We start from the raw sequence: 26,524 nt of genomic DNA on the forward strand, positions 1-26,524 counted from the left end.
TGCTTCCCAGTACACACAGGATCTTAAGCTACACAGAGAATTTCTTCTCATGACTGGCAAAGTGGATGCAGCTATGCAGACTGCTGTCCATCTCACTACCGTCTCCAAGCTCATCCAAGGGGTTTGCACATATATGTGTATGGGCCCATGTCTGTATTCATATATGGAATGGAACATACCCATATCCAGCCCTCAGAGGTCCCCAGGTTTCCCCAACTCCAGAGTCTAAAAAGACACAACCCAAGGCATGGTATGAAGAAAACAGACTCTCAGCCCGGTGTCAAACTGTATGTAGTGAGGTAAAAGGCTTTAATTAAAGTCAGCTTAGGCAGGACATGTAGCCCAGCTGAGGACCCTCTCACACCACCCGGGATAATTGGCACAAATGATCACACTCTCTGGAATCCCTGGCTTAGAAATGGAGGGATAGGAAGCCACTTTGGGGGACCCCACCTTGTTCAGGGAAGGGGGTTCTAGTCTTGGAACAATAGCCTAGCATTCTCAGCAGGCTTGGGGAGTGTGTCAGGCATCCCCCCATGTGTAATTAACTGTTTCTGAGCCCAGGGGGGACACATTTACACTCGAAAGAGAAACTGCTAGGAGATAATTAGAGTCACATGTGAGGGCTTGGCTCGACAAACCTCTCTCCTCCTGCCTCCTCTCTCTCTCTCTCTCTCTCTCTCTCTCTCTCTCTCTCTCTCTCTCTCTCTCTCTCTTTCTCTCCTCTCTCTCTCCCCCCCTGTTCTCTCCCTCTCTCTCCCTTCCCCCATCCTCCCTTTCCCTACCTCCCTCCTCCCTAACCCCTCTGCACTTCTTGCTGTGTTCCATGCATCCACTAACGCTGCTCACTGTCAAACCGACAAACCCTTACTTTGCCAGCTACCTAGCGGTGGCCAGTGTCATTTTTGTGATGTTGCAGCTAGTAATATGAGCCCAGTTGCATAGTCACAAAAGTGATCATTGGAAACTGTGACTGCTGCAGGGACACGGGGCCCCTCTCTGAGCCTCTAACGACCTGACTTTGCTTGCTGTCCGTTTGCATGGCGACTCCTCCTCACTCAGTGACCAAGGGTTGGTTTGTATTGCTAACAGTTCCTTCTCTGGGAAATCCTCCTGCCAAAGTTCATATAGTAGCCATTTCTGCTCAATGTTGGAGACCTCGCTTACTGATGACCTGTCTAAGACCAAAATGAGACAACCGTGTATTGTTCATCTTCACGAATAACCAGCACCCGCATCTCAGGTCCTCGGATGAACACATTGGCTCCATGTGTGACGTTTTTGCTTTTCTATTCGTGGTATTCACACTGTAATAACCCATGATTCTTTGTTAATAAAGTTATAAGCTATACTGCCACCAGTATTTTCACAGTGTCTCCTATCTGGCCCTGGGGCTGCATGTAAATATGGCACAGGGTTGGTCTGGTATGGGTATGAAAATTACAGTGAAATCTCGCAAAGGCCTCCTGAGGCAACCACTCTGAAGAAAACATACCTTGAGCATCCTGTAGAGATGGGGCCATGAGAGTGGAGATCTGGGTGGTAGCCACTTAGTCTGGGTCACACTCTTACCTAGAGAGATGATGGGTATGTTTTGCCAAAGTGGGTACTGAGCAGTTAACGGTGCTCAGCCTCACAGATTCCCTGTGTTGTTTCTTAATGTGCATCTTGTATGCTTGGTCCCATCAGGAAAGCAGCACAGAGTAAACCTGAAGACTGGCCATCTTATGGGCATGCAGATGCTTTCCCAACAGTAGCCAAGCACGCACTGTGACCCAGGTCATTTCTGTTAACCTAAAGAGAAAGGGCTTTGAGGGAAAAACCACCCAGTGGGCCTGGTCCTGGGTTTACAGGGCTTGTCCTGTCAGACAAGAGTTTCATCACAGCCACACCTCAGCCCTGTGCACAGCTCCTACTGAGCCAACATCTTCATGCTCTGGCTTTAGTACCCCCTGTGTAAGAGCTGGAACTCTGTGGGGAACAGGGGACTTCAGCAGGAGAAGCTACTGGGTCTGCTTCCTAACATGGTTATTCTCCAAGCCTTTTCTGGGCATCCTGGTATGTGGGTGCTGTTGCTCGGGGAGTTTGCTTCTAATTTTTCACCTCTTTCTGGGCCTCATGGTACACCTCACATCCCTGTCCTCAAAAGGCTCCCCCAAAAGGGCCAGAAGAAAGCTTACTTGAGAGCTTTACCCTCATGGTTCTAAGCGCTCCCCCTCTTTGGAGCCTCTGTGGGTGGTCCCGAGGCTCTAAGATGCTGCAGGTTTTTACAGATTAGAGAGCAGCCACAGATCAAGTGCGGCTGAACAGAGCTTTGAACATGACCTGTCTGTAGGGGGGCGCATCTTATCCAGGCTCTGCATCTGCCCTTCAATTCCCACTTTGCTGGTTCCGCTGTGGGGGAGGAGGGATTTAGACTTCTCTCAGAAGTACCTAAGTCCAGTAACACTGCAGTGGAAGTTGAAAAAAAGAAAGAAAAAGCCTTCTGCTATCGGGCTGCCTGACAGTAAATTATGTACTCAGTGCATGGGCTGCAGGACACCGGCTGCTGTGCCCTCCACCCTCCGCCAGGCCTCTCTGCTTGGACGCTTGCAGCCACAGCTGATTGATTTCGGCTCGCCACTAGCAGTCACAGTGCTTTGGAGGCGAAAGGAAACGTGACATATTCCCATTTCTGGTTCAAGGGGAAACAGTTTTTTTCTATATTGTCATTTTTTTTTCTCCTTAATTTGAGTCTTATTGCAGGAGGAAACATAGCACATTCTAGAACACACCCTTCACATTTCCCCTTTCCAATAACTCAGACCCTGTCATTACTTGCCTTGATAAGAATATTTTGCTGGCAACTTGAATGTGCCTTGAAAAGTTGTGTATTTGTTTCACTGAATTAAAAATAAATAGATCTTGGAGCCCGTACTATGAATTGGAACCAGCCCTCTGGTTGAAGTATGGTGGTCAACAATACCTTAAATGTCTCACTGTTGCTGCTCATAACTGCTGGTCTAAACTTGTACAGTGGAGTTATTTTTTAAAAACACTCTGATTTAGAAAAAGAGAGCATCTTGAGCTCCTTGGAGTATTAGCCATAATTTATATACAGAGTAGCTAGGACTTTCAGGATGCTGTGTTTCGATATAATAATGTTACGTTTCAGTGTGATGAGCAGATTATAAGAAGTTTTGAGCACACAGCACAAAACTGGGAGCTTCCACACAGGAGTCTTGTCACCAGAGTCAGACACAGGGACATAACAGGAGGGAAGAGAGAGGGCCTGAGGGGGTGAGGCCAGACGTGCAGACCTGGCTCCTGGTGCCTGTGAGCCCAGCCTGGAGCTGACACTTGCAGGGAAAAGGAGCACGCACTGTGAATGTGCAAGCTGTGTTGGAAAAGATCGGTTACCAAGCTGCCCTGAAAGAGCAACAGTCATTGCATTAGATATGTAAAATCTCCCTCTCTATGTCCCAATTATTTAGGCGTGTGGACCTTGGGTGGGACTTGTTTGTGGTTGGATGATAGAAATTATTTAGGTGTGTGGACTTCAGGGTGGGACTTGTTTGTGGTTGGACGATAGAATCTTGGCATGGCGCTATAACTTTCATCTCTTTTTATTTCAGAAAAGTAAACAAGTGCTACAGAGGCCGCTCTTGTCCAATAATTGTTCATTGCAGGCAAGTATAACTTTTACCGTGGATTAAGTTTTGCTCTTTCAAAACATAACAGATACAGCTACAGTGCGGGCTGAGCTTTCTGACTGCCTGGTGAATGTGTATAGCTGTCACTCTAAGGGAAGCCACAGGTATAAACTTAATTTGCCGTTCAGTTTGGCTAGAGGAAGCTGTGGGTCTTTGCCACTACACATGGACTAGATAGTGCTATGGTCTGTCTCCTATTTCTAATGCCCACATACAACTGCCTTATTTTTTTCTTAAACACTCATGGTGCCACAAAACCTTGAGGACCCATGTTCAAGCATGTGCTTATCCCAGTCATAAAGTGTCTTGGGACACATTGGGAAGAGTTTGTAAAGACAGGGATTAGCCGCCAGCACTGCTCTGCTTTCAGTGGCTGAGACATTTGAAAAACTTTAGGGATATTTCAGAAGAGTGTTTAAAGCAGCCAGCGTTCTGTATTTAGTCCAGTGGTCCTGTCTCTATTGGATTCCATGTTCAACTGTCTGTTGTCACACCCCACCTTTCTAGAACTCACAATAAACATGCCTTTCTACCTGCAAAGAAAAGAAGATCTGACCCTAAAGGTCAAGCATCAAACGTGTGTGTGTGTGCATGTGTGCGTGTGTGTGCATGTGTGTGTGCATGTGTGTGTGTGTGCGTGCACGTGTGTCTCCTTTGCTTTCCCTCCCTCTAACTCTGTTTCCCTTCCTCTCCCAGCCCCTCTTGAGAATGAGGAAGGGCTTGGCTGTTGGCTTTGCTGAGCCTGCTCACCAGGATAGGCAGCCTTTCACTCTCTCTCCTTCTGTTGACAGTGACGGCGCGGGCAGGAGTGGAACCTACGTCCTGATTGACATGGTTCTCAATAAGATGGCCAAAGGTGAGAGACGGGATGGTGTTGCTATAGCAACACAGGGGAGTACTATTCACAGGAGGCCTTGGAAAAAATTAGCCCATTGTTGTCCCTTTCCTGAGTCAAGTCTTGTTGAAGCTGTCTGCAGCAAGCGTGAGATTTGTGAGGTTCGTCCTTTATTTTTGGTGGAATTAGCACACATAGTGGGTCTACAATGCAGCTTGATGCTGGTGTGAGGAGGGACAGAGGACAGCCTTGAACCTTCAAATCCTGCTGCAGGTCAGAACGGCCTTGGAGTGCTTTGTGTAACCTTCTATTGCTGTTAACTGTTTTTGCAAGATGTGATTCAGTTTCCTAACTCCTTCACCTAAAAAAAACTGGTTCTAACACTATCAGCGTGCAGATGTGGTTTGGAGGTGTGTGTGTGTGTGTGTGCGCGCGCGCACATTCCTCACACAAGTGAAATAAGCACTCTGCTTCTGAGCTACGCCCTTCTTAAGACTTCACATTGGTTGTGGACCTGACAGGTATGGCCTGTGCCTCAAGACGACCTCAGGCATTCCTGTGTTGTGTTTGAAGCTGTGGAACCTGCTACATTGGCCCAGATAAGATTTTCTGTATCTATAATGACCAAGCTCTTGTCCTTGGTCTGTGTAGGAAAATAAGCCAGGGATAAAACTAAAAAGAACTCAGTCACCCCTGAGGATCTGCACCCATAGAACCAGATAGTGCTGCTGGGGAGGCCAAGCATCCACCTGCCTGTCCCCATCTTGCGCCTCCTGACTGACTCATTCCATGGATCCCGGGAAGCTCAGAGGGTGGCACTGTCCAGTCTCCCTCAGCTGTGAACAAGGTGCTCTGTCTGAATAAATGGGCAAACCACGTGAAACTGGAGTCTGGTGCCTGCCACACACCACGCTCTGCCTTTTGCCACCACAACAGACCCTGACGGTAGCGCTGGGTTCCTGTGCATTTCACAAGCGTGCTAGCATTCCTGACTCTGCTTTCCCCTGGCAAGAAGAAAGGGGAAGAGAGAAAGACAGAACAGAGAGGCAGAGAACAGAGAGAGCAGAGAGAGGAAGGAAGGGGAGAAGAGGGAGGAAAGAGGGAAGGAATGAAAGAGAAAGAGAATGAAGGAAGGGCAGAAGGGTAGAGGTAAAGGAAGAGGGAGAGACTGGTTGTCCTTGTGCCCCAATAGATACGACGTGATAAAGCAGTGGTTCCCACAAAGGCCTGAAGCGCCAGCCCAGTGACCTGAACTTGTATCCAGGGACTTTTGGGCTGGAGCAAAGCACGGCAGCCACTTTAAGGCTCCAAGAGTCCTGCGATGGCTCTGGGGCCATGGCTCTATTCTCTGAGTTGCCATCACCAGCACCAGCCGCCCAGCCGCCCTGCTGAGCTACGTTTAGGCCGGTACCTGGATGAGAGCCCTAGCAGGGTGCACATGTCTGATGCCGCTTTCAGTGGTGCTGTCTGGCGGGGGCAGAGCACAACCCTAACGCTTTTCTTAAAGCCTTCTTACCTATTCATGCTGCGCTGACTGATTTTAAACATCTTTTTCTCAGCAAATACACAGTTACCGGTACTGGTAGCAATCAACGGACCTCATACTTTGTCCCTGATTGCCCATCCTCTACTTGCTCTCGTGAACATAATATTTTCCCGTTGTTACACCAGATTTCCTCAGAGCGATAGATTATTTTAACTAGATTTTTTTCCATAACTGTTTTTGCAAACAGTGTGCTGTAAAAAGGCTCCTTGGCAAACATGTATTTCATGTGAAAAGATGCCAACCAGAGCGGGGACAATGCTACAGGCACCAGCCAGAGCTGGGCCCTAGTAGAGGCCACTGGGTTGGTGTGATCTGGCATGGGTCTTTAGTGACTCGAGGCCAGTCAGTCGGTTGGGCCCAGGGGGTGGGCTAACTGCCGCCCACTGGCCCAGGCCTGCCATTCGCTAGTTCCACTCTGCCGTGTAATGTCAGGTTCCATTTAAAGTGTGGGCTTGGTGCTCACAATACAAGCCCAGCCATGTGGAACTTGTCAGAGCCAGAGCTGCTCTCTGGGATCTATCACCCTCTTTCCAGTCCTGACCTGCTCCCCTTCCCCAGGGGGCTGCAGTGTGAAATCCGCTGACCTGGGGCCTGGCTGGGGTCTCACAGATCAAAGGGCAGGCGGTCCTCACAGACTGAGGTGGGCCTTTCCCAGGCCACCACCCCAAGAGGCCGCTGAGGTTTTGTCCTGGGCGGCTGGGGTGCCTTTGTCTGGCCTGAGAAGCTGGGGGCCCATGTTGCCGACCCAGTGTTCATCAAATGATCAGAAGCCCAAAGACCTGGACATGCAGCCTTTCTTCCAAGTTCCCTTTCTTAAGAGAAATGAATTGCAGGAGCAGCAAAGAAAGCCTTTGCAAAGCTGGTTTGTGCTTCCACGCCGTCCTCAGAGTCCTCCGCCCTGTGCGCCCGCCCAGCTGCACCCGGCAGCAGCTCTCATTCACAGTCTGTCAGGGATTAAGGCCCCCAGGCCTAACACAGGGGCTGGAAGAATGGAGTTGGAATAATTTAAGTTCTTTCTGTGCTGTCTGGGTTGTTAGCAAGTAGACAATGATGCACTTGGAAATCTAAATGGACCCCGCTCTGGAAAGGCCGGACTGCGCATATGTGGTAGGGTTTGGAGATGGCATTTGTATGGTGTTACAGCGAATGTGTCTCCTGCTCTGAAGAGATGCATGACCCCTCCTCCTGAAGGCTTAGATTCTCACCTGGCCAGGCGTGCATTTCCAGCCCTGCTGCTGCCCAAGCTTGTGCTTTCTAAGTTTCATCCCTAGCATTCACTTGCCAGGGCTTCTTCCTATTTCCTTACAGTGTTTGGTGGTATGGTGAGGGGCCAAAGCTTCCGGCCGAGTCTCCACAGCTGCAGGAGCCATAGAGCTATAGCGTTCAGGATGACTCAGGCAGGGCCAGCACAAAACCACCACGTGACTGCATGGTTTCGGCAACATTGCTAGCGAGAGTCTGGGAGAGGCAAGGGTCTCTTGGCCTCCAGATGAGGCACGCATCTGGCTTGAATAGAAGCAAGCATCTAGGTCTGCCTGTGCTATGGCCCCAGTGCATGCATAGAGCAGGACAGGTGCTTCTGGTTGGTCAGCTACAGGCTGGGACCTGTACAGTGTGAGCCTCTGACTCTCATCCCCTGCACCCGTATGTATTAGAATAGACTCAGGCTAGTTCTCACTTTGGGCTGCTACGCTGTGAGAGCCCACAGTCAGAGTGGGAAATACTAGGTGCGTAGCCCCAGACTCCTCACCAGCCCAATCCTCCAGCTACCACCGTTGCCCCTGCGATGCCCTCTCACAAAATGTGCAGTCTGTGACTAGTCTAGGGAAGCCTGGAGTGCTCACCCTCCTGCATCTGGCCCACGTCCTCACGTTCACCCAGTTGTCACCTAGGCGGTCTTTACAGAACTGACCACATCAGTTATAAAGAGGTTCCAGTTACTAAGTTTGCTCCTCTGGTCCCTTTGCAGCTGTGAGCTGCTCCCTGGATATGCAAGATCCGCTGGAATCCGTGATTTGGAACTTGTTTTGAGTATACATATAGGGATAGGATGGCTGGGTCAGGTGCCAGATCTGTTTCACGATGACTATCCTGCATTCCTGCAGTGTTGCACAGGGTTCATTTGCCCATGTGTGCGGAACACAACTGTTTTGCTGGGCTCTATTTTTTTAAGGTATATATATACATATATATAGTATGTATACATATATATATATTATAGTGTGTGTGTGTGTGTGTGTGTGTGCTGAGCAAATGCTCCCTCACTCCCCGCTCTCTCCTGGCCCTACCCCTCCCACTAGTCTCTATGGTTCCCCTAGACACTTCCCTTTTACTTCCATGTGATGCATGTTCGATTTCATATGTGTGTAAACCAGGGAGCCACCGTGAGACAACACAAAGGCAACTTTCCGAGCCCGGCTTCATTCACTTAGGACCATCTCCAGTTACATCCCGTTTCCCACAAACAACAAAACTTCATTCTTCATTCAGGCTCAAAAAGCGCCATTGTGAATGTCACCCTGTCTTTGTCCATTCCTCTGTTGGTCGACACCTGAGTTGGTCCTGTAGCTGAGCTGCTCTGAATTCTATTCTGCTGTAGTAAACACTGATGTGCACGCTGACCTGGAGCCCTTGCATAAGTTCTGAAGGGTGCTAAACCTTATCATACAGAAGACCTATTGTTAATATTTAGTTTGTTTGTTTTAGAAACCTCCATGCCAAGTCCCCAGGGACCGATTGGTTTGTATTCTCATTTGCAGTGCATATGGGCTCCCCTGTGCCCAGCTGCTTGCCAGCATTTGAAGTTACTTATTTTCTTAATGACTACCGTTCTGTCTGTTATTTTTCTATTTGGGGTGTTAGCCCTCCTGGTGTGTATGAAACTATCTGATTGTGGTTTTGGCCTGTGTTTCCTTCCTAACTAGTGGCATTCAGCATCTCACAGGCTTGCTTCCCACCCACATATCATCTCAGGGGACATGGTGGTTCATCCCTGTGCCTGTCTGTGAGGTGGAACTGTTTGTGTTCTTGAAGGGGTTCTTTCTAGATTCTGAATATTGATCGGTATCAGATGTGGGACGGGCACTTATTGCTTCCCTCTCAGTAGTTTGTCTGTTTTTCCCTCACTATCTTGGTTGTATTCTTTGTTGTGCAGAAGTATTCGACGTTGTCTGAGTTATCTTTTTAAATGGTACCCAAAAATCTTCTGTTGCTGTGTGTTTAACATCAGATCTAAGGCCACAGAGAGTCCTCATTTTCCTATAGGAGAAGCTAACTTCCAGCACCAGGCCTGTGCAGATGGAGACCTGCCTTGGGAGCTAAGAGTAATCACAGCCTAAAGAAGTCCCTTAAGTCCAGTGAGCAGCACAAGCTTATACAATACAACACTGTCTCCTGTAGGCAGGGACAAAACATGTTCCCCAAGTAATAACGTATGGTTCCTTGCTCGTCTTTAAAGATGGCCTAGCCAGTTTGGACGTTCACCTTCCTAGACATGGACGTAGGGGGGAGAAAAAAAAAAAAAAAAAAAAAGATGGCACCCTTCCAGAGCTACACTCTTCAGTAAGTAGCCACATGTACCCACGGGAGCCCCTCCTCTCACCAGGCTCAGGTCCAGCCTCTGTGGCAGCTGCTGGGCTAGCCTCCTTGCCCCATACTGCCCCCCACCCCCAGATCTCCCTCCGGAGAGTGTAGTGTAGTGTCAGACAGAAGACCTTATCTGCCCACCTGGGAAGCCGTCTCAGTCACTGCCTCCAACTCTGGGACCTCCCTGGCTCCTTCAGTGCCACAGAACTTTAAGATTTATTTTATTTTTGTGTGCATGAGTATTTTACCTGCATGTATGTAAGAGCACCCTGTGCATGCCTGATATGCATGGAGTCCAGAAGAGGGCATTGCTCCCCGAAAAGGGAGTTGCAGGTAGTTGGGCCTTTGCAAGAGCAGCAAGTGCTCGTCACCACTGAGCCAGCTCTCCAGCCACACACAGGACCTTTTCCTGTGTCCTGGGCATAAGCATAACCTCCCTTTCCATCCTTTATGGAGCTCACTGACACTCATGATCATTGGGTTATAATCACAGTAAACATTCACATTTTCAAATATGCAAGCTTCAAGCATGGAGGTGCCATGCCAATGAGTCCAGAGGAAAGGCGTTCCCAGTGTCACTGTGTCAGTCTGACACTGAGCACGTATGACCAACACAGCCTCCCCACACAGTGTTTGCTGACTACAGTTTACAGTTTCCAGAAGATGGGAAATGCTGAGAACTGTCATAGAGCTCAGGGAAGACCTCCAGACCATTTTTCACAGATCTGTAGGGGATCTGAAGTAGCCCATGACTACTTTATTGTAAGTTGGCAGTGGGTCTTGAGAACTTTTATGACTCTCTCAAAGGCCTCCAACTAGCCAAGGTCAGCTGCAGAGACCTGCTCTTTCTGAAAAGCGGCCAGAGCCCACCAGGGCAGAGCTGTAAAGTTGGCCTTTGATGTGTGCCAGGGAGAGAAGGAGGCCAGAGGGAGGGGGGCTGCCCTGAGCTCTAATGAGCCAACTGAGAAGAAGGAGCGAGGTCAAGAGTGACTGGGAACAAATCTGTTTCACTCTTGCAGCCTGGAATCAGCCTATGTGGGGGTTCATAGAACTAGGACTGCTGACGGTGGGCACAGGAGGACTAGAAGGATAACAGCTGGGGTAGAAGTGGGTAAGACTCACCAAGGAGACTACGGGATTAGCCGGTCAGCTGGCATAGCATCGGAGGGTTGACACAAAGGCCATGTGTCCCTGGCCAGCTCACATGTGGATGAATCTGGTTTGTACAGACAGATAGGGCAGGTTACGGGGAAGCAGGAATGATTCAAGTGCCAGCAAGAAGAAAAAGGCATAGATAGTCACAGCCTGTCTTTAAAGTGGATATGGCTTGCCTGCCAGCTGCAAAGATTTCAGACCCAAAGATCAAGAAGAAGTGATGGACAAAGTAGGAGCCCCGCCTCTTCTCTGCAATGGTCATTCAGCTGTGCACTGTGTGGGCCAGGCCCTGTGTGGGTCCCCTGCTGCCCATGTGCTCTCTCAAGGTCTCCTCTGAGCTCCTAGATGCCAGAGGTGGTGACCAGCAATTGGGGGTGACATCTCTACTGCCTGGAAACCATACCTTGGAAGCTGGGAGCCAGACATGTTCCAGCCCAGCAACAAAAGGGAGTTCTAGTACATAGCTGTCCGTTGTGGGAACTCCTTCAGCCAATAGCCTTTAAGATACCAGCCCACTGTGGGCGCGATCTCATGTACTATAAAAGCGTGCTCAGCCCTCTTTGCTGCTGGATTCGGTTCCAGTTCCCAGCACTTGCAGAGGACTACAGATGGCTACCCTTACTGTGAGTTTATCCCCAAATAAATAACCCTTTGTTCTACTCCACTCCAGGCTATTGTGGAACTCTTTGGTGTGACTACAGCTGTCCCCTCACAGCCCTTAGACAAAGAAAATGCTTATTTACTAGGAGGGGCTAAAGGTACCACGGCCACATTGTAGTCCTGTGCAGGGATCCCCTGAGCAGCAGGAAATGGCGGTGCCTCTGCCTCACACTCCATTAGCCCCGCCCACATGACAACCACCTAGCAGGGTTTCTTTCTGGAGGCCCAAACGCCTTCCCAGCAGGTCTATTCCCTTTCAGCTGCTATTTAGTCCAAATTCGTGCTTTCTCCTCCCCATCCTATGATCCCAGTAGCCTCTGTCCTCTGAGCCCCAAGGGCCACACCAAGGTCCTCTTTCCCCAGCCAGGTGCCATGTCTGCAGAGAGCAATTCTAGCCCGTCCGTGTTTGATGGTATGGTGTCCTTAGTTCCTGGGCAGTGGCAGCTGACCTGCAGTGTTGCCAGGAAACGGCTGTGTCACTGGGGCTGCCGTTAGTGTCACCTCTGTCACTTTGTGATCTTCCGTTGAATTCCCTCCATGTCACAGAATCACTTGTGAGAATCCAGAGCAGTCAGGATCTGCGCAGTATAGTCAGAGGCTCCAGGAGCAGAGGGAACACCGCTAGGCATTCTCTGTATTCCCCATGCCCCTGTTCTGCAGCAGTGTAGGGTGGGGACGTCAACAGTTGCTCTCAGAGATCTAGATTTTATTAAACTTTATTGTAAAGATCTAGAAACATCTCCGTTTCTGCAGACCAGTGACTTGGAATTTTTTCAAAAGGAAAAAGTGGGGTCCATTTATTCTGTCCTGATAGTTTCGGTTTTCAAATGAATACAGAGCAAATGTGTCTCCTTAGAGCCCCAGAAAATTTGCAAAATAGAGAATATAAGTTATCTAGGTCAGAAAGAAAAATTCTTTTGGCTTGTATTTTTTGGTAAGTTTTAATTTAGAATCAGTTATAAAATGTATAAAATGGGAACTGCCCATCACAGAGGCCAGGAGAGAACAAAATGCAGTGGAGGGTGTAGAGCGGACATGCACATGGGCACACATGCAGAGTACGAGGCTGACATACACAGGGGCATGCATACATGTATGTATGCGGAGGTGTATATGCAATGTGGGGTCATGAGCTAACTGACATGGGCATGCAGGGATGTAGGGGTAAATATGCAATGTGGAGACATGGGCGGCCATACAAGGGGCACACATACACGCATGTAGTGTGTAGTTGGTGTCAACAGGCAGCATGCCAGCCCAACTGCAGGAAAGGCAAACATTCTTAACACATCCACAGCATACCTGGACCTCATCATTTTGAACCCAGCCCTGACCTACTGAATGTGAAGGGGATATGCAGGGGTTCTGGTAATGTCCTGCACTAGATCCATGATAGGTCTGATGCTGTGGGCTGATTCAGCTCTGCCAACTGCGAGCCTAATGCCAAGAGAACAGATCTAGATGGACCATATGAGGATCTCTGCTCACGTCCCAGGATGGAGATGACTTTAGCATCACAGTGGTCCTTCACTGCTTTAAAATGTATTTGGCTCTATACACACTGAGCAGGTTGTATTTAGAAATATGTGTGTATTTACATATGCACATATACATGTGATTAAAAATAAGAAGTTATAAAGCTGAAAGAGAACAAAGGGGTATATAAGAAAATTGAGAGGGAGGAAAGGGAAGGGAGAAATATTTTAGCTATATATAATATCAAAAAATATGAATTTACTTAGGAAAGTCTGTTGCCTCAGTTTCTTCTAAGACTAGTATCAGAATTTTTAAGGATTATTTTTACTTTATGGGTGTTATTGTTTGCCTGTGTACCACATGTTTGCAGTGCCAGATCAGTCATAACTCCTTGTGTAAGATCCCCTAGGATCTAGAATTACAGACAGTTCTTAGGCGTCATATCAGTCCTGGGAATTGAACTCAGGTCCTCTGGAAGAGCAGTGAGTTCTTAACCACTGAACCATCTTTCCAGCCCCCAGTGGAAGCATTTGACTCCTGCAGAAAGAGAGCCTTCCTGTTCTGAATGCTTGATACATGATGTCTTTCTAGTTTCAAGGGGGAAAGAAAATACTGTATCCTAGCAGTGTGTAGAGCCTTGCGGGTAAAACATCCACGGGAGAACCCACCCATGCTTATTGAGTTTCCCTGTGAAGCACGCTGCTGGGGCATCTAAGAAATGACTCCAGGAGCCCACCTCACTGTGGTCACTTGGAATAAGACGAACTAATGACATTAGCTGAACCATATGGCTCTAGCTTCCAATAACCAAACCCAAAGGGGATCAACGCAAATCTTATAAAGACACACCAGGGGCATTTTTGCTCAGTTTGCTTTAACTTCGAATTGATTCTTTCACTGTAAAAGATAGTTTTAATACTTTAATACTAATGTTCTTTTAATGTCTATTGTCTAGTGGGTGATATTTTTCTCTAAAGCTAAAAAAAGTCCTATGCTGTCTTAAAATGTACTTAGCTCATATGTAAACTTCTCAACCAATGGCTCCTCTGTGAATTAGGGAGTAAAGTAAGAGTGCTTGGTATTCATGGAGTCTTGCCTTAGTGGCACTCCAGTGACCACTAAGGGACCAACCCATCACACGTGGCCTGTGCTAGTCATGCCTTCTCTTCTACATCAGCAGGAATGATGATGGTCCTTTCCAGGGTAGAGTAGGAAGGACATCCAAGAAGGAAACTGCCTATACATGTGGCTCAAGACAAAGGCCACCCAGACAGAGCCCAGCCTGCTTCTACTCCTGTTAGAAATTCCTAAGGTCAACAGTGTAAAATAAAACTCCATTAGTTCCAACAAGATGACTTCAGTCTACATCTGGTGTCACACAGCCACAGGCTTTTGTACAAAAATTTCCTAGGCCTTCCTGGGGCCCCCATTGTGTTCCTCATCTTTCCCATCCAGGGCTAAGGATGATAGGTTCTCCCTGAGGAGCCCACTGTGTCCCTGTCCATTGCTGTAGCTCAATGTCTCCTTCCATTTGGACTTTACTGCCATGCATTGGAATCTTCAAGTGCTCACTGCTGCTGAACTCGAGCACCATAGTCAAAGGTTTGCTCCCTCCCAGTGTCACCAGAAGCGTCTTGTTACTGTTTCCGTTTTGTAGGAAGAAGCTCCATTATAAACACACCAGAGTGAGAGCTTCCTAGTGGTGGGATTTTATATTGAGCAAGGCCTACATGTTGTGCAAGGGTCCAGGATGCAGAGTGGACCCGAGTGGACCCTTTGGCTTCCTACCCAGCAGTTAGGTATGGTTGTGGACATGCTTGTCACAATGGAGTCCGACTGGTACCCAAGAAGCCATTGGCGGACTTGGCCTGCTCTGAACCCTTCCTGGCACCTGCCTATCCCTCAAAGATTCTGAACATGTCCACATACTTCAAATAACTAGCTACTCTTAATTCTGATGTTTAAGAAGACATCAGCCATCCACATCTGGGAGGTCCCTATATCCCTACATCCTAGCCAGACTCTGGAAGGAGATGTTCCGCAAGCATCAGGCAGTGTTGAAGGTCTCTATCCTGCTTCATCCCGTGACATCCCTTCAGGACCAGGGCTGCTAGAAAGGGTTGCTTCATTCTGCTTGTTTAAAAGTTCAGTTTCAGGGGGGTCATTTTTAAGCCCATGTCCCAGGTGAATCCATTCATCACAGCACAGAAGGATCAAGAAGTGGGTGCTTCACGCTGAGCCCGAGCCTCCCAACTTCAAGGCTCCTGGGCTAAAAGCTGAGGTGTCACCCTGCGAGCTAAGCCATCACGCTTCACCTGGGGCCAGGGAGAGTACAACTGGCCAGATTGAGTTCTCTGTAACGTTCCATTGTAAAATGGCAGCAGAATCTGCTGTGCCTTGTGAGTTACACAGGAGGACTGACCCGCAGCCCATGCTCACCCCCATCACAGACAAGCAGGAGAACAAGGGGACAAGGTCAATGACCTTGAATTGTTACAATGTCTGTGATTCCACGGTCTTCCTTTGTTTCAGAAAGGTACCTCAAAGGCCATATTTTTAGTAGTCTTGACCATCCTGATGAGATTGTGTTCACTAGAGCTGGAGATCTTCCCGTGACGGCCTAGGTAATGGCCTGCCGTCTACACAGGAACACCACTGACAGCTCAGGTGCCAGGACAGCTGCAGATGCAGTGTGGAAGAGATGACCCTAGATATTTCTAAGTCTCACTTCTAACTTGGTGGCTGAGGCACATGGGCAAGCTGATAACTGCAGCAGGAGATGCTACGTGTTTTCCCAGTTATGACTCTCCAAAGTCCTCAGCCTCCTGTACTCAGCAGGGTCCAGGTTCCATCATGTAGCCAATCACTCTGACCTTGGACAGGCTGCTGGCTCTCCCTGCCTCATCCCTGAGGAAGGAGAGAGTTCTTGACCCACTTTGCCATGTTCTGCTAACAATGTGATCGCCTATGGCTGATCTGTGTGGGGCCTACAAGTGGTTCCTACTATGAATAGGTGGACCTAGTGGGAGGCTGTACCTGCTCCGACTCCCCCAGCATTCTGGGTTACTCATCCCAGTGGACACTTCCTTCCCCATGCTCACCTGCAATAAGCTCTCAGACAGCTAGGTATGGTTGTAGCTCAGCAGCGGTCCTCCATGCCCATGACCCCTTTATACCTGAGGAATTTTTACACCATCCCAGGCATACAGACATATCAGAAAGGTATACAAACCAAACATTTCCTGGAAGTGAATCATAAAGAAATGTATTTTAAAACAATTCTTTGGTAACTGTGTAATTTTATCATTTGTTAAAGACTAAAGCAAATTTGCATGCTAGTGTTTATTTTGACATAAATTACTTTTGGCTGAATATTTGATACTGCAGGGCATGGAGCTTCTTCAGTGTTTCCAGAGTTGGTCAATATTTTGATTTTAAAATTGTCAAGGTCAAAAGCATGGCTTCTCATAAATACACAGTAGAAAAGAACAGAAGTATGTTTAGAATCACATCAGGAATTGTTGGAAATACTATCCTAATTCCAAGCCAAAATTCCTTTGACAATTTTATTTGAAAGTCAAGTCAGCAACTCAAACAGAATAATGTAATCCAAAGATATACTGATTTCCTCCATGCTGAGGACTGACATTAGGGAATGTTTTTAAAATCTTTGCTCTCCTTAATTAACCCACTATTAGAGCAGACAACTTTGCATGTGGGGCGAAAACATTGTAGTTCATGACACATAGCTGTCTCCAGTACGAGCCAAGGCATTTCGGGTAGGGTTCTCCGTTAGTTCTCGTCCAACATCCATGAGCACCAGGCACGCACAAGGTGCACACATACACGCAGTAATAAAGGACAGCAAAATAGAAATAGAAGAGTATGCATTAAATCAATAAGGCTGAGATTCACACCTCAAAGTCTGCCTCAGGGCAGCCATCATCACCTAGATGGGTGCTGCTTACAAAAGGTGCAGTTCTCTGTGAGACTGCCTGGCATGAATGCAGCATGGGTACCTTTTTTTCTTTTCTTTAGATCTAGGGTTCTCATTTTTAGGAGGCAAGGAATTGTACATTTAAAAGCCAGTATAAGCCATGAAAGATCAGTCTAACCTTTCATATTTTAAAGAAAAAGTAATCCTAGGCAATCAAGATTGAAGTGTGTGTGCTCTTTCCTATGATTTAGTGTATCCTTTAAGGTCACACACACACACACACACACACACAAAAGCTCTGGCTGCTGGTGAGTATCTATGCAGGCATCTTATAACAATTTTTCAGTCCAGCATTCTTGAATTAATGCTAATGAAAGCTGCCCTGGCCTTATTTTTCTATATGAACACTGGAATTGCAGCTGCCTGCCAAGCTGCTGAAGGATGAGTGTAATAATTTTCAATTGGCCTCTTCGCCCAAAGGGAGCCTGATAGCAGGAGATTGGCAGATGCAGTGTGGATTATCTTGTGCACTGCGCTCAGCCCAATTTGTGATTTCTTGCAGGTGCTAAAGAGATTGATATCGCAGCGACCCTGGAGCACTTGAGGGACCAGAGACCAGGCATGGTCCAGACAAAGGTACTGTCAATCAATCCTCGGGGACTTTAAATGTATTAAAGGTACCTCTCCACATGATTTTCCTGAGAGCAGAGAAGGGAGTGAAGCTGAACCTACTAAGCCATACACAATGACTCTAGTCCAGGTGGGCATCATCCCAGCCAGCCCCCAGTAGGCGAAGGAACAGGGGCTGTTCCCAAGAGGTTCATCGCTATTCCTGGAGCTGCACAAATGCTTTCAACATCTAAGGTTCAGTTATACCCAACTAGTTGAAACCCAGTGTATTACTCTCTGCCAGGTTTAGCAGAGGGGGAAGAACATTGCATGACACATCAGAAGGTGTATGGACTGTGGGTAGGACTCAGGGCCTCACACATGCTGGACAGGCATGACTAGATAGACACCACTGAACCGTACCTCCAGTCAAGAGCTACATCTTTATAAAAGGACAAGCCCCCGACAGTATCTAGAGAAGCACTTGCAAACACTCTGCCCGCCTTCATTCCCTAGCATCTTGAACCACCATCGTTCAGTGATCACCGGGAATGAGGGCACCAGACCAACTAGGTCTGAAAAGTAACTCAGATTTATCACAGCATGGCTGGAAACAAAAGCTTTGTTCCCAAGCTCACAGAACTAGCTGTGAGGCCGTGCAACCTCCCGTTCTCTAGACGTTCCAAAAATGTCTGCCTCCCGTGACAAAACCCTCACCAACTATCCCAAAGTCGAATGTATATCGCAGGACACGGATCTTCAATGTCGGTGTGTTTCTGGCCCCAGAGGACACTGATATCCACAGACATGGAAAGTTGCCCTTATGAAATTACTGCTGCATCTCAACAGTATCTCAAGTTATAAAAGCTCTTACTAATGGGAGGTAGAGGGTGGAGAGATGGCTCAGGTGTTTAAAGCACTGGCTGTTCTTTCCAGAGGACCCAGGTTCAATTCCCAGCACTCACATGACAGCTCACACTGTCTGTAGCTCCAGGGGATCTGACACCGTCACATGCAAAAAAAAATGCCAATGTACATTAAAAAAAATAGGTAATTAAAACTCTTACTTGAGCAGGAGGAACAAGGCTCCAGGGCCCAGTGCTCTGCTACCAGGGTTTTCTTGGACTCCATTCTTAGCACTAGAGGGCAAGTTCTTTCTGCCTATGGGCACCCTATAAGGTCAAGCTGAGCAGCACACTCTGGACCAGGCTTCAGTCCTTGATGCTACAACCTGGTCCTTAGTGCACGATACAGGTCTACTTAATCCTACTAAGCCCCTACTTTCTGCTCAACTATTGAGAAGTGGATGCCTTAGTCTCTGCAGGAGAGGGGCTGAGCCTGACAACATTGGATTGAATAGGTTTTAACTGGTTTTATTTCTTAAAATCCCTCCCTGAGCTGTCTGGCTGGGTCTCATTGCCAAGGTTAATTGGAGCACCGAGGTGAAATCAACCTGATGCTCTTATGAGGTCACAGAGGTGTTGCAAGCAGGAGAGCAAGGTCGCTTACGGTCCCTGAGATTCCCAGTGGAAGCCGCAACTGCCAGGTCCTTCCTCCTGGATGTGGCCTGTGCGCTAGTCCGGATCTCTGCTGCCTGGCCTTATTTTTTCCCATGAGGCGGGATATTATTGTGAATGAACTTTTTAAAGTACATCTTGTCTATTCCTGGGTTTTATCTAAAAGTTTGAGCTTAGTTTAAACTTGTAAACACAGTGGGGCTGGAGAGACAGCTCAGTGGTTAAGAACACTTTCTGCTTATACAGAGGACCTAGATTTGATTTCCAAAACCCACATCAGGCCTCTCATCACAGCCTGGAACTCCAGCTCAGGGAGATCCAGCTTCCTCTTCTGGCTTTTGTGGACACCCGCATATATGTTTACATATATACTCACACAGACATACACATATACACATAATTAATTGGATCTTTTTAAAAACAATTAGAGAAATAATGCAGAGAGCATCTAGACACACACACACACTCAGCTCCTGCCAATACCTTGTATAACCACAATGCAGTAATTAAAACCAGGGCTTACCATAGACCACCAGACTGAGCAGCCCACACCCACAGCTGTGCCTACCTTTAGCTTCTTATAGAAGCAGTCATTCTAGAATGGCCAGGCATGGAACCTCCCATCCCCCCATCTCCTTTGGTCTATGTTGGATCCGTAAACTTATATTTTGGCCAAGCTCCTTAAATGTCCTTTGGTGATCCATACAGTTCAATGTGTCAGGCAGGACCACCAGGAGAGGTAGATTTCCTCCCCAGGGAACGGGGCCCCAGTGTGTCTGGGGTCTCCCCACTGCTGAGTGAGCATTTCCCCTCCATAATTGCTCAGGGTCCTGTGGGAGACACCTCAGTGTCCTGGGGCCATGTGTATGTCTGTCACTGTCTGGAGATGTGAGGCTACCAGGACGGCTGTGTCACAGGAGAGCGGCTATTAGTGACAAGTGACCCACTGGCTTTGTGCCCTTGGAAAGGAGGGCCACCCAGCGGTGGGAGGTCATGTTGGGCACCACCCTGCAGCAGGCAGCTCAGACAGGGTACTGTAGTGGTCGGAAAGCCAGGGACACCTTGACCCAGGAATACAAAGTGAATCTTGCCGCTGGAGCTGCATTCTGCTTTGGGGAACTCACCAGAAATACAAGCCAATCTCTTCTGTCTGTGTCACTGTGAACCTTCCAGACAGCTCAGGGTGCCCAAAATGTCGGCTCTTTTTATGAGGGATCCGCACTAATCCCAAGGGAAAGCATATGCCAGAAGTAGAAGTGGCCCATGTATCGCAAGAAGAAAGCCGTTCGGCTCTCAGACTTCAGTGTCTTGTTGCCAAAGTCGGCTTGAGGAAGTCCAAGTCAGTCCCCTGCACCAGCCCAAGCTTCAGAGCTTTGGGGGCAATGGCAATTATTATACTGATTACTGTATTATTAATAATTTTACTGGTCATTGCTATATAGCGTGACCTCACTTTCGCCCAGTGTTTACAGTATGTAACTCTAAAGCCCACATGCTGCACCCCTGCAGCCACCTCATAGGGTGACACAAGGCTCATGACCAAGTCTACCCATGTAGCCTGCTCTCAGGTGAATGGTGACAGGATTTGTCTCCTCCCTCAGGCTGCAGTTCAGAGATGAAAACCTACCCCCAGGTGCATGGCTACACAAACCTTTCCCCAGATTCACTTTATTTTTAGATTGAGCTTCTCTCTGAACTATGGTTTCCCAAAAAACCAGAAAACTTACTGGGGTCAAACAGTGCCATACTGTCTAACACTCCTCACACAAGCTGAAATCAGCCCGTGGGCAATCAGTTCCCATGAAGGTACTCGATCAGGCCCATCGTTTGGATGTGAGGAAAGGTAAGGACATTGATTGGCACTGACCATGAGCCTGGAAGGGCCGGAGACCCCTGACAGCACATTCTCTCTGTAAGGAAATAACAGCTTTTCTCCGTAGAATGTAGGCCACTCACACATACGAAAAGCAGCTAACAGATGCTTGCCGAAGCAGCGTGGACAGAGAAGAGACACAAGACATGCAAAGGCTTGGCCACCTCTGGGTATTTAGCTGGGATGAAGAGCTCCAATAAGGTGCCCACCATGACTGCCAATTTGCAGCTAGGGCAGCTACTCCTAATTCTGTCAGGTACCAAAGGAGCCAACCTTGAAGAAGGGAGGCAAGGTGACAGGAAGAGCCACATACAATGTGGCTGTGGCTGTCCAGGGCAGGGCTCAGGCTAGTCCTGACCTCAGCTGTGTTTGCTATGGAAGCAGCCTCCCCTCCCCAGGGCCCAGGCAAGTTGCCATAGTAACTAAAGGCTTTAACCCTTTCCTTCCTGTGGGTTTGGTTGAATTTGGTTTTTGTCCTTAGTGTAGGTTAATTGTGTTAAGGACATGCTTCCTTGGGGTGACCCTGTACACTAATATACTCTCCTCATGTTTACCTAGCTCTCCTCCTTTCTCCTTCCACAGCCTTAACTGTCTCCTTTTTAGTTTCACGTCCTACTTTTCCTTTCTTCCACTAAGAACAAAAGCATGGATCACTTCTTCCTGTGAGACAGGCTCATTTCTTTAGTAAATGGTCTCGTGATTTCCCTATGTAGCCCAGGTTGTCCTTGAATTCATGATCCTCCTGCCTCAGTCTCCCTAGTGCTAGGATTGCATGCCACCACACCCCTAGCCTGTGATATTTTCTCCTTTACTTATCAGTTCTAGAGAAACAATGACGAGCCTATCCTACAACCCAGAACAAGCACGCTGCGCTCATCAAGATGGGCACACGTGAGCGTATGTATGAAAGTGTTCGAGTAAGGAGTACAAAGTGAACGCCCTACTTTGCATGTGTGCGAGGATGAGGTTTGCATGTGGATACATGTACATGCCTGAGTGAGTGTGTGTGGATTAGTGAGGGTGTGCATGAGTGAGTGTGAGGTTGAGTCTGGTGGGGTGTGGGTCGGGGATGTGAGTGCATGGGTGTGGGGAAGACATGTATGGGAAGAGTGTGAGTGCCGTGTTGATGTATCTAAAGGGTGTGAGTGTGTGCAGGTGTAGAAGTGTGTGTGAGTGCGTGCGTGTGAATACACGGTGCTCAGTGCCTATGCGCCCTTAGGATCCCATCCTTGCTTTCTGACATCTTGACTGCTGTCCCACAAGACCACCCTTCCGATACCCTGTCTGCCTTCTCAGCAGAGACACGAGATGTAGATCCCAAGTCCTAGAAAGGGGCCCTAGCCTCGGATGTGCTCCGCCTTTCCAGCCAGGCTAAGTTTGGACCAAGAGGTGATGATTCTGTCAAGTGTGTGTGGATCACAGTCTGAAGTGACCCGACCCACTCTCTCACATCCTACGCTACAGAAGTTTACCAGTTCTCTGTCTCCCTCTCCCTATGTCTGTCTGTCTGTCTGCCTGCCTACCCTTTTCTTTCTCTCTCCCTCTTTCTCTCTCTCCCTCCCTTCTCAGAATCTCTATTCTTCCTTCCCCATCTCTCTGTCTCTCCTTATCATGCTGTCTGTCTTTCATGCTATGATTCTATATCTCTGTCTAACTCAGTCCCCACCCTATCTATTCCTACACACAATGGCCATCCCCACGTCTCCTGGTTCTGTCCTCAAAGCTAGGAGCTAGTCTATCATTGTGAAGAGGGGCAGCAATGACACAGAAAGACACTGGGTCTTAGGTCCTCTTTAAGCACCTCCTGTCAGGTGTGAAGACCTCAGGGTAGTGGATACTGGCATCACACTTCACTGAAGCTCTTATTAGAATGAGGGACGACAGTTGTCATAGCAACCACCTAAGCCGAAGGAGTCAAATGTAAGCACAGGTATAACTGAATAGCTGTCCCCCTGCCCTCTGGTCTCCAGACCACAGCAGCCCAGGAAACACATGATATCCAAGGGCGTGGCTGCTCCGTGAGTGCACTCTTTCCTTCCTGAGCAGCTCAGCTGGACCACACAAGTATCCCTCCACATCCCAAGCTGGCCTGAAAAGAAGTATTTTTCCATACCCAGCAATGACATGCAGCAACACCTGCTCCAACTTGAGCTTCTTCGGGTGTGGAGCAGAACTGGAAGAGAGCATAGGATCTGCTTTCTATAAACAGAATATTGGTTGCTTTAAAGACTACTCCTTTGATTAGAATAACTCAGTGTTCTTTCTGATGCCCCGCTGCCACATGCCCAGCTAACACCAGGAAACAGTCAGTCCTTCCTGCTTTGGCAGATCCAGTCATCTGTCACGTGTTCTATTTCCTAGCTGCAGCTTCCACTGATTTTTAACCTGTTTTGCTGAACATAGATTTCTATTGCAAATGTACTTCCCCTCTGGACCCCAGCCCCTGGAGTCATGTGGTGTACTCCAATTGGGGCACAGTCAAGGATGGTAGACACATGCCAGTGAGTGCAGTGTTTGGGAGACAAGAATCAAGGCTGACCTGAAAGAGGGCCAGTTACAGTGGGGCTGCAGAGTGAAACCCTGTGTCAAAATAAAGTTCCCATAGGCCACTGAGGGTCTGTGTGGTAACTCCATAGTAGAGCAGGGCCTGGCAGCAGACATAGCCACAGGCCACTAAAGGTCCCAATGTGTAATATCATGGTGAGAGAGGGGCAGGGCCAGATGCACACTGGTGGCGGTACTGCAACGAGTTTGCAAGCGTGTTCAGGGCTGTGCACAGTCTGTGATTGTTACCTAGGGAACAGCATGCACAGATTATGCTGTCTGACTTCACACTGTGATCAGCCAATGTCTGATGCCACCACAGCCTTGAACCACAGGGTCTGCAAGTCCTCTGTAGAGGCTGAGAAAGAGGAAGATGGCCAGTCACCTATCATCTGACCTTGAAAGGAGACAGGCTGGCTCTCTGCTCTCCCTCAGCCATTGCCCTTAGCAGAGCATAGTCCTCACCATGATGTTCCCATGGGTGCTCGTCAGCTGGATAGCAGCCCTGTCCCTTTCCGTTGTGAGTGGGTGTGGTCTTGGAAGGCAGGAGACATCAAAGCTAAGTTGGCAGTAGCCTGTGTATTTCAGAAGCAGTAGTTGCACCTCCTTCAGCATCACTTTGGTTGAGGATGCAATGACAGCCATGGCCAGCTGGCATCTGCATCCACTCCCCACTCCACCTACTGAGGCACTTGGATGTGGTAACACACTGCAAAGACAAGGAGTGCCTTACCTGGTGACTCCTGTGCCCACCATGGCTAAGGAAGTGCCTCCCAACAACAGCAGCAAGGCTTTGCAGCCCCCAAACCCAAGGGACACCACCTAGGTCAGCAACTGAACAACTGACAAGTCTGCTTCCTGAACAGTTTCTTCGAGGCTCCCCCTGAGATGGGAAGAGGGCTTCCTCCATTCACCATTGTTTCTCACTCGTCTCTTCCCTAGGAGCAGTTTGAGTTTGCACTGACCGCCGTGGCTGAGGAGGTGAATGCTATCCTGAAAGCCCTTCCTCAGTAGGGCACTGAAGCTGGCGGGACCCTTCCACAAGTGCTACCAGGACCACAGCTGGATGCATCGTCTGTGTAGTAACAGGGTCTGTCAGTCAGTGCAGGTGGCTAGTCATGTGTGTTTGTGTTTAACCTAATAGCAGATGTATGGAAACACCTAGCTAAGAGGGAAGGACAGACCCAGCTTCTAAGTGCCACAGTCTTGACAAAGGTTCCTTTCCCCTAAAGCACACTTTTACATTTTCACATCAATGACACAGTAGTTAGAAAACCGCCGTGGCCTCAGTGGGAGAGTGCTTACATCTGTAAGTTGCTGGAGAGGGGGTGGATGGGTCAGGACAGTCAGCAAGACACCTATTGGGAACCAGTAGGTGTAGAGATGCATTAGACAGCTGCCTGTAAGACAATCTCATCATCAAAAAATCTCTGGGACGAGATCAGTGTCCTGCATCCCTAGGACATATGACAAGAGTATCATGCTGCTCTACCCAGTCCTCCTGATGGGCCCCCAGCACAGTCACTGACCATGCCTGCCCCATGTGGATCCCAAGGGCAGACCCCTTACCCCTCCTGGAGTGTGGGCACTCTATTGACTCCAGATGTTAGCTTCACCCTTGTACCCTTGCAAAGCTATAGAAGAGCCCAGCCCTGAAATGCATTTTTAATATTAGGATTCTGGTTTCTGCATTACAAGAACAGGTGCCCATAGTATGCTTTCCTTGAAGTTACAAAAGCAGAATGAGTATGGTATTTAGCAAGCTCTGAGGGTCTCCATGAGTAAGTGCTCCCCATCTGCATCACCCAGGAAGTACCCCAATGTTGCTGGCATCAGAAAAAGTCTTTGATGCTCCTACTCCTAGAAAGAAGACTAGGAAGCCCCTTTGGCTCTCCTTCCTCCACCCTTCCAGGTGACAATGAAGTGCATGCTCACTGGATGATCCAGATTGCTGAGACTTGCGCATTGCACTTCCCACCTCCCCACACAGGAAAGAAGCCACTTCAGAAAGTGCAAGGCGCTAGAACCCAGAGAGGTACAAGACATTGCTATAAGCCCCAGTTTGTGGGGTGGAGCATCAAAACACCTGTCTCTGGTGTCCCTATTGCTCCTTCCCCTTAGCCTTGACATTTCAAATTGCAGTGTGGCAAGGAAACGGGCTGCTGAGCGGGAAGCAAGGCCACAGTGTTGTCGTGTCTCGAGTTGTGCTGTATACCTAACATCTCCGACATTTCTCTTCCGAGTCATTTTCCCATCTGTAATTTAAATAATAATTAATAGAAATGAATTTATCTGAATATAGGAAACATATACCTGATTGTAACTTCTTATGTTTAAAGAAAATCCTCAGCGTGATATACAGATATATTTAATTGTGTCATATTAAAACTTCTGATTTCATATTTGATGGTCTTTTTTGGGGGAAACAAGAGCAGTTTTGACCCACTGGTTCTTTTTATTTCCTGAAGATATAAATCCAAGTGTGGTCCCTCTAGGGAGGCCAAGGGACACCTGGCTTATCTTCTGCACTAGACGCACTCCCAGGATTCTGTGTTACTGAGATTTCACTCCTTAACAGTTACTGAGAAACTGTTGATGTTCACAGCCAGGGGTCTGGGTCACCCCTAGGCCATGTTGGTATCTGAGGACCATGCTATGACCATATTGATCTGGGTGGACAGTGCTGCCACTTGGGGCCATGAAGATACATGTGGTAGTTAATGTTCTATCTAAGGAGTATCTTCCAAGCAAATTCAGAGTTGGGGAGGCAGCCATGACACTGAGAGCTGCCGCTTCCCTTTTATTCCCTGCTAGTGTTGCACAGCCTGCAGAAGAATGAGGGTGTGAACAGTAGCCTGCTGGTGCTTCAGAGTTCCCAGTTTCTAAGGCAATGAATCTAAGGACATAATAGTGGCTTCAGAGTACTGTGCTCAGTCCTGGGGCTATCAGCTTTATTCCATTTATGGACTCTGCTTCCAGACACTAAGGATGGAGCAAGCATTCCTTGTGAGTGCACTTCACTCCATTAGCCAAGTCTCCTGCACCTGTGCCTGGTTTGCCAGCATTTGATCCTGGTTCTCCACGACTTCCTCCTG

General features: G+C 48.3%; 1 protein-coding gene and 2 long non-coding RNA genes across 5 annotated transcripts in view; 1 reads left to right on the plus strand and 2 right to left on the minus strand.

Annotated features, from left to right (window-relative positions):
• LOC126487829 (uncharacterized) overlaps nt 1-24,347 on the minus strand; it is a 66,345-nt gene extending 41,998 nt beyond the window's left edge. Inside the window, exons 1-2 of the long non-coding RNA XR_007588509.1 lie at nt 22,999-24,347; nt 10,781-10,874 (exon numbers count right to left, since the gene is read on the minus strand). This is a non-coding gene — a long non-coding RNA (uncharacterized lncRNA). The remainder of the gene's footprint in view (nt 1-10,780; nt 10,875-22,998) is intronic.
• Ptprn2 (protein tyrosine phosphatase receptor type N2) overlaps nt 1-25,831 on the plus strand; it is a 704,719-nt gene extending 678,888 nt beyond the window's left edge. Inside the window, exons 20-23 of the mRNA XM_050120851.1 lie at nt 3,615-3,668; nt 4,484-4,548; nt 17,449-17,522; nt 24,372-25,831. Of these exons, the coding sequence (XP_049976808.1) occupies nt 3,615-3,668; nt 4,484-4,548; nt 17,449-17,522; nt 24,372-24,443 (265 nt within the window). The 3' untranslated portion in view covers nt 24,444-25,831. The remainder of the gene's footprint in view (nt 1-3,614; nt 3,669-4,483; nt 4,549-17,448; nt 17,523-24,371) is intronic.
• LOC126487828 (uncharacterized) overlaps nt 25,582-26,524 on the minus strand; it is a 37,293-nt gene continuing 36,350 nt past the window's right edge. For 2 of the 3 annotated variants that reach the window (XR_007588506.1, XR_007588508.1), the window contains exon 6: nt 25,582-25,684. This is a non-coding gene — a long non-coding RNA (uncharacterized lncRNA). The remainder of the gene's footprint in view (nt 25,685-26,524) is intronic. The other variant, XR_007588507.1, reaches the window with a different exon arrangement.

Source organism: Alexandromys fortis, unplaced genomic scaffold, assembly GCF_014885135.2.
Source record: "Alexandromys fortis isolate MF-2015 unplaced genomic scaffold, M_Fortis_MF-2015_v1.1 scaffold_182, whole genome shotgun sequence".
Classification (NCBI taxonomy): domain Eukaryota; kingdom Metazoa; phylum Chordata; class Mammalia; order Rodentia; family Cricetidae; genus Alexandromys; species Alexandromys fortis.